The sequence below is a fragment of the Tachyglossus aculeatus genome, chromosome X4 (genome assembly GCF_015852505.1).
Source record: "Tachyglossus aculeatus isolate mTacAcu1 chromosome X4, mTacAcu1.pri, whole genome shotgun sequence".
In the NCBI taxonomy this organism is placed as follows: Eukaryota; Metazoa; Chordata; class Mammalia; order Monotremata; family Tachyglossidae; genus Tachyglossus; species Tachyglossus aculeatus.
The window spans coordinates 14,461,176-14,468,858 of record NC_052098.1 but is presented as its reverse complement, the minus strand read 5'-3'; the positions used below and the strand labels follow the sequence as shown (position 1 = coordinate 14,468,858).

At 47.0% G+C, this 7,683-nt stretch overlaps 1 protein-coding gene across 1 annotated transcript in view; it reads left to right on the top strand.

The window, feature by feature from the left end:
• Positions 1-5,186: 5,186 nt before the first annotated feature.
• PGM5 (phosphoglucomutase 5) overlaps positions 5,187-7,683 on the top strand; it is a 190,657-nt gene continuing 188,160 nt past the window's right edge. Inside the window, exon 1 of the mRNA XM_038770071.1 lies at positions 5,187-5,501. Coding sequence (XP_038625999.1) covers positions 5,241-5,501 — 261 coding nt within the window. The 5' untranslated portion in view covers positions 5,187-5,240. The remainder of the gene's footprint in view (positions 5,502-7,683) is intronic.

The window sequence follows — 7,683 nt, the reverse complement described above, 5'->3', positions numbered from 1 at the left end:
TGGATTAATCTCCACTCAAGCGGGAAGGGGTGGGAGTCAGCCAGTCAGTCGATTGTATTTATTGAGCGCTTACCATGTGCTAAGCGCTTGGAAGAGTGCAATATAACAGACACATTCTCTCCCCACAATGAGTTTACAGTCTAGAGGGGGAGACAGACATTAATATAAATAAATAAAATTACAGATACGTACATAAGTGCTGTGGGGAAATTTGGTGGGGGAGTTACCTACCTGTAACACTGACTGGATTGCAGGGCTGGTCAGGAGTACTTATAGGTTAAGGCATCAAACAGCACGGGTTGTACCCCTATGGTGGCTGTAAAACCTGGTATATGCCTGCAAATGAAAAAGTTTACCCGAGCACCAGATGGGACTTCAAAAAAGAAACCACACCCTTTTTTCCTAATATTTTTCGAATACCTTGTGAACTTGGAAATGAATTTTAAAAAAGCACCGTGATGCTTTTTGAAGGATCTGTCTTTTAAAATTGGGAACCAGATGTAGTCAGTCACCTTACCTGAGTGCTTCCCACTTCACAGGAGTGGGGTTGGAGGCCCTGGGGTTTGGGGTCCCAATTGCCATAGTTGCCACATGCTTACTCTGTCTGATTCTTAGTACTTCTGTAGGTGTTAGAGATTATAGTGTCCTCTCCCAAGTGCCCAGTACAGTGCTCTGAACAGAGTAAGCACTTAATAAATACCATTGATTGATTCCAGATGCATGGAGTAATCTGGAATCTGGCCTTGGCATAAACATTCATTTATTGCCTCTTACAGTTTTGAAAAATGACTCACTGGCTTTTCATAAACAGCATTTAATATTTTGTAATCATTCACCTTTGGGAAAAGCTCCAATTAGAGAGCCAGTTATATAGATCGATCTATCAATGGTATTTTTTGAGTGTTTATTGTGTTCAGAATGCTGTATCAAGCACTTTGGAAAGTACATTACAATATAGTTAGTACACACAATCTCTACACACAGGAATCTTGTAGATGAGATCAACCGGAAAGATGTTTCATTTACTAGCAGCAGTGAAGCAGCCTAGAATTCACTATTCCATTGATGGGTCAACTTCTCCTTGGAAGGGTGGGCCAAATGAAGCACTTTAAAGCCACTATTTCCTGAATTTGCAGTATCAAGTGAAAATCAGAAGATGCTGATTTGTTTCTCATTAGTCACTGAACCGATGTCATTTTTTACATACCCACAGAGCTGACAAGGCATTTGGCCTTCACGGATTTAAGAGTTTTTTTTCAGCAAAGGAGCTGGATTTCTCCTGACTGTGCCTTTTTACCACCTGCTTCCCCCCCGCCCCGCCCCGCCCATCCAGCACTCTGTGATTGCTAGGGGTAATAAAGGGGTGCTGCTTCTCCCTGCCAGATGGGAAAGAGTTTACACTTTGACAGTTCTTTCACTGACTTTCTGGATCACCTTTGGCACTAGGTTTTTGGGAATGTAATGGGCCTACCCACTTGGAGATGTAGGAAATTCCCATCTTCATAGGAAAAAGAAATGCATTTCTGAGAAGCGGCATGACCTAGAGAAAAGAGCACTTGCCTGTCTGCTGGGTGACCTTGGACAAGTCAATTAACTTCTCTGGGCCTCAGTTACCTCATTTGCAAAATGGGGATTAAGGCTATCAGCCCCATGTGGGACAGGGAGTGTGTCCAACCTGATTATCTCATGTCTACCCCAGTACTTAGTACAGTGCCTAGCACATAGAAGCACTTAGCAAATACCATTAAAAAAAACCTAACTTGCCCAGATCTTAATCTATTAATCAATGAGGGAAATCACAATACAATAGAGTTGGTAGATATGATCCCTGTCAACAAGGAGCTTATAGTCTACAGGGAAAAATAAACATTAAAGTAAATTACAGATAGAGGAAATAGTGGAGTATAAAGATATGTACATAGGTACTGTGGGACTGGGGTGAACATCAGAGTGACTAAGGGGTACATGGCCAAGTGCATAATCGAAGCATAGGGGAAGGCAGATAAGGGAAATGAGGGCTTAGGAAAGGCCTCTTGGGGGAGATGCGATATTAGGAGGGTTTTGAATGTGGGGAGGGTGGTGGACTGTCAGATATGAGGGGGAAGGAGTTTCAGGCCAGAGGGAGGACATGAGCAAAGGGTTAGGAATGGGATAGATGAGATCGAGGTACAGAGAATAGGCTGGTGTCAGAGGAGTGGAGTGCATGGGTTGGGTTGTAGTAGGAGATCAGCAAAGTAAGGTAGGAGGGAGAGAGCCGATCAAATGTCTTAAAGCCAAAGGTATGGAGTTTCTGTTGTGGAGGTGGATGGGTGACAATTGAAGGTTTTGGAGGAGTGGGGAGATATAGATTGAGTAGTATTTCCGAAAAATGATCTGGGTATCGGAGTGAGGTGGATTGAAGGGGGAGAGGCAGGATGCAGGGAGGTCAGCAAGGAGGCTGATCAATGGTATCTATTGAGTGCTTACCATGTGCAAAGCACTATACTAAGCACTTGGGAGAGTACAATGTAGTGGACAACTCTTTTGCTCCCATGACTTCAACTGCCACCTCTATGTGGATGATACCCAAATCTACATCTCCAGCCCTGATTTCTCTCCCCCTCTCCAATCTCACATCTCCTCCTGCCTTCAAGATATCTCTACTTGGCCATCCTCCTGTCCCCTCAAACTTAACATGTCGAAAACAGAGCTCCTTCTCTTCCCACCCAAACCTTGTCCGACCCCTGACTTTTCCTTCACTGTAGACGGCACCACCATCCTTCCAGTTACACATGCCTATAACCTTGGTGTTATTCTTGGCTCCTCTTTCTCATTCAATCCACTTATTCAGTCCATCACTAAATCCTGTTGGTCCCACCTCCGCAACATAGTTAAAATCCACCCTTTCCTCTCCATCCAAACTGCTACCAGGTTAATCTAGTCACTCATCCTACCCCGCCTGGATTACTGAATCAGCCTCCTTGCTGACCTCTCAGCCTCCTGTCTCTCCCCACTCCAGTCCACACTTCACTCTGCTGCCTGGATCATTTTTCTACACAAAAACGTTCAGGATATGTCACCCCACTCCTCAAAAAACTCCAGTGGTTGCCCATCCATCTCTGCATCAAGCAAAAACTCCTCACCATTGGCTTTAAAACACTCCATCACCTCGCCCCCTCCTACCTCACTTCAATTCTCTCCTTCTACAACCCAGCCCACACACTTTGCTCCTCTAGTGCTAACCTTCTCACTGTGCCTCGATCTCACCTGTCTCTCCTCCGACCCCTAGCCCACATCCTGCCTCTGGCCTGGAACACCCTCACCCCTCAAATACAACAGACAATTACTCTTCTCCTCCCCCCCAAAAAAGCCTTACTGAAGGCATATCTCCTCCAAGGAGCCTTCCAAGACCAAGCCCCACTTTTCCTCATCTCCCATTCCATTCTGTGTCACCCTGACTTGCTCCCTTGCTCTTCCCACCTCTTCCCACAACACTAATGTACATATCTGTAATTGTATTTATTTGTATTGATGTCTGTCTCCCCCTCCCCCCGCCCCTGGACTGTAAGCTCGCTGTGGGCAGGGAATGTGACTATTGTACTCTCCCAAGTACTTAGTACAGTGCTCTTCACACAGAAAGCACTCAATAAATACGATTGAATGAATGAACGAATATAACAGTTGATGCAGTAGTCAAGGTGGGAAATGAATATTTGGATCAGCACTGTAGCAGTTTGGATGAAGAAGAAGGCATGGATCCTAGCTATGTTGTGAAGTTAGAACAGACAGGATTTCATGACAGATTGATGTGGGTTGAATAAGAGAGATGAGTCTGAAATTGAGAAGCAATGCTACTTAGACTGTGAGCCCCATGTGGGACAGGGACTGTGTCCAACCTGATTATCTTGTATCTACTCCAGTGCTTAGAAGAGTGCTTAACACATAGCGCTTAATAAATACCATTATTATAATTATTATTATTCCTCATAGTCCTTTCAGAGGGAGCAGGAACATGGTTGCCGCTTGAAGAATAAGCTAGTGACATTTCTGAACCCTGTTGGAGGGTCCATAGGGAGTGGAGAAAACTGGAGCAAATAAGTCCACATCAGCTGAATTGTTTGTTTTCTTATTACTTTCCCTTGCTTGTGTTTTAAACTTTTATTTCATTCTTTCCATCTGTGTCACTTTTTCTGTCTTCCCCCGGGTCCACATGAAGCTCTAGTAATGGTATTTTCAGGGGAAAGAGTAATTTCCACTTTGTGATTGGGGGTAGAAGAGGTGGGGCTAAAATAATAAATGAAATAGCTCCCATCGTTGCTGAGCTGCACAGTCAGCTTTGGCCTCTGTAATCAGAAGGTAGTTTGACCAATTTGAAAGGATGAAGAATGTCTGTGTGGTTAGCCTGGATGGGGGCAGTTGACTGTTGGGTAAATAGCCAGCAAGGAAGAAGGCCAGGGATTGTCTTGATGCTGCTAAAGGGAATCTCATTTCATAGGCGGAGATGGGTCTCAACTTGGCAGGTCAAGCAGTGGGTCCCTCTCAGAAAGGGTGAGGCGGCTCTCAGGGTGGGTATTTGCGCGGGGGATTTGACAGTGTCTGATCCCCTGCAACAAATGTAGTGTGCACGCACATATACACGCACACACAGCCCAGCCTCCAATTTCATCTTTGGCAGAGAACAACAATTCTCAGCTCCTCTTTCCAAGGTTATTTTTGGCTGGGGATGCTTGCTGATGGCAAAGGTTTCAACCCACCCCCCTGTCCTTGTTGAAGAGAGGCACCCGAGTGGGCAACTGCGCACTGCCGGGGGAAGGGAAGGTGTGTGAGTGTGTGTGTCGAGGTGGCGGGGGAGCAATTGAGATATCCTCCTGAAACTCCTACCCTCCAGGCCAAGTTTCGAGGAGGAGGAATAAGAGCCTCAGCGGGAGACTGGTGCCGGGAGGACGAGGCAACGGAGGCGGTCAGGGAGTGGGGCTAGTTCAGTGCTTCTCCAGCGGTGCAAACGAAAGGAGAGGGAGTTGGGCTGCAGCAGGGGGAAACTTTCCTGGAAGGCGACAGCGGGACCAGGGCAGGGGGAGGGAGGAGAGGAGGTGTTTGGGGTGGGGAGAGAACATCTGGACCCCGCTGTGCGGGGAGTGGTGGGGGTGGGGAGAGGAGCTCGGCCGGGGAGGAGCCAGCGCTCCTGAGAGCAGGGAGGGGACGGTGGCCAAGGGCTTCCTCCAGTCCTCGGTGCCCAGGCAGGAGCGACAGGGTGAAGCGCGATGGAGGGGAGCCCGATCCCCGTTCTGACGGTGCCGACGGCCCCCTACGAAGACCAGAAGCCGGCCGGGGGCGGGGGGCTGCGCCGGCCCACGGGCCTCTTCGAGAGCCAGCGCAACTACCTGCCTAACTTCATCCAAAGTGTCCTGTCCTCCATCGACCTCCGGGACCGCCAGGGCTGCACAATGGTCGTGGGCAGCGACGGCAGGTATTTCAGCAGGACGGCCACAGAGATCGTGGTGCAGATGGCCGCGGCCAACGGGGTGAGTCGGGGGTCCCCCCCACCCCCGTTCCCTCCTCCGATCCCATCGCTGCCTTTCGCGAGCCCCCCGGTCCCCAGCACATCTCCCGATCCCCATTTGAAATGTCCCTGAACCCCACTCTGACTGCCTTGGCACCCATCACCTTAGACCTACCTGCTCCTCCCGCTCTCAGAGCTTGCCGCAGCCGCACACTTTACCCCTGCCCCACACCTGTCTTTCTCTGTCACTCCCTTCCCTGTTAGTTTCTACACTACATTGCTTAAGTTTTGGAAAAATTCCTCCTGTTTTCCATCCCCTTTCTTCTTGTCTCCCCGTTTCCCCCCCCTCCCCTATTCTTAGGCACCTAACCTCACTTTCCGGCCTCTACAGTATTCCTCTCCTCGCTTACTTCTTGTCTCCCGCTTCTAAGAATTGCGGACAGGAGAGTGGCCGTTAAAAGCCATTCTTCCTTCGCTGTTAAAACGGGCTCTTTTTTTTTTTCCATTTTCAGGTCTCTTATCAGTTAACGCAGCTGCTTTACTCCTAAACTTGTTTAGAGGGTGAAGCATGGGATGGGTAAACATGGCAGGGTTTGAAGCATGATGTTTTGTTGCCTCAGTCTGTGCTTTGGTAATATTTGCAGATGGCCAAAAAAGCGCTATAAATCTAAAGCCACGAATCCCCAACTTTTCCGGCCACGGACCGTTTTTGGCATCCTACTCGATTTTGCCCCTCCCCTTCAATTTTTCTGCCTCTAATGCTCGCTGGTCCGTAATCTTTCACAATGTATATCCTCGGGCCCTGACTTCCCTCCACTTTCTCTCGCCACTCATGCATAACTTTTTATTTTGCTTCAGACTCTCCGCTTTGGCCCCTAGGCCCAGATTCCCTTATGCCCTGACAGCACTTCTAGACCTCGGCAAGAATCACAGGCACGACCCCCTCCCATTCCTTTCTGCCACGATGAACACGGCCTGCAATAAATAATAATTTCAGGACTCGTCGACGCAATCAACACACTCATTCACTCAATTCTCCACTAATGCAACTTTTTTATTGGAACTTCTTTCACAGAGTAACTATCTGAAAAGTTAAGCAAAAGTGCCCTTCTGGTAGTCAGCCAGGTTTCCCCTTTTATGTATTTATTTTTCCTCTTTTCATTATCTTATTGTTGACTTTAAATCTAACTTTAGAATTGTGCGCCTCATGCTTGCCCTTTCTGAGGTATGCTACTAAAACTTTCTGGGACATGGGAAGATGTAGTTGATGAATAGCCAGAAAGATTCGGAAAACCAGGGGCAGATGAGAGATGACCACAGGAGACACTGTTATCCCTGAGATTTTTCTAGGTCTTTCTGGCTCTTCATTTTGGATTGATGAAAGATGTCTCGAAGCAGAGAATTGGAGGAGGGCTGATAGATGGGACTTTACTCTCGTCCGACAAGGCTGTTCCTGATACAGCGATTGAAGATAACTAGCTTTGGGAGGTTTCACTCTTCTCGCTAGGCAGTTTTTTTTTTCCATTGGAACCAAAGAGAAGTAGATTGCCTGTGGAAACAGGAGGGTTGAAGATTTTGGAAAGAGCGGTCAATTTGCACTGGACATTTCTTGCATTAGTTAGTCAACAACCATGGGGACAGCCTTCTCTGGTACAAGAGAGTGGGATATTGTTTTTCTTCTCCCAGGGTAAATGTTGATGGTCATGTATGTGAAGAGGAAAAAGTGGTGTATTCTGAAATGGTCGACTCTCAAATATCTTTGAAAATGGAGGACAGGGATATGATTTAAAGAAACTAGTAATTTGTCTCATTATAGTCAATGGATGGTGTCAATTTTCCTCCCCCCACCTCATCTTTTACTAGCTTTGCTAAATTACTCTCCTACTCCTAAAAAATGCTCATATTGTCTGATCTAGGTTGCAACTATTATTGCCCATGACCGTGCAATGAAATGCCCAAAAGGCAGGGAGGAGAAGCAAAGAGTAAGCATAATCCATGAATTGGATAATTGAAGTATCTCTCAAACAGTTTGGACAGAGAATGGCAGTTGGTCCATTTTGTTTCCTTGTTTATTTCTCCTTGGGACTGAGAAGTGGAATCATTTAAGTATATTCTTTAGAAAAAGGTACTTCTGCTTTATGTTGTTTCCCTAGTGCAGGCAATTAGGGAAGATGAAAATGTACTCTTGTTCTGTCTCTTTTTGG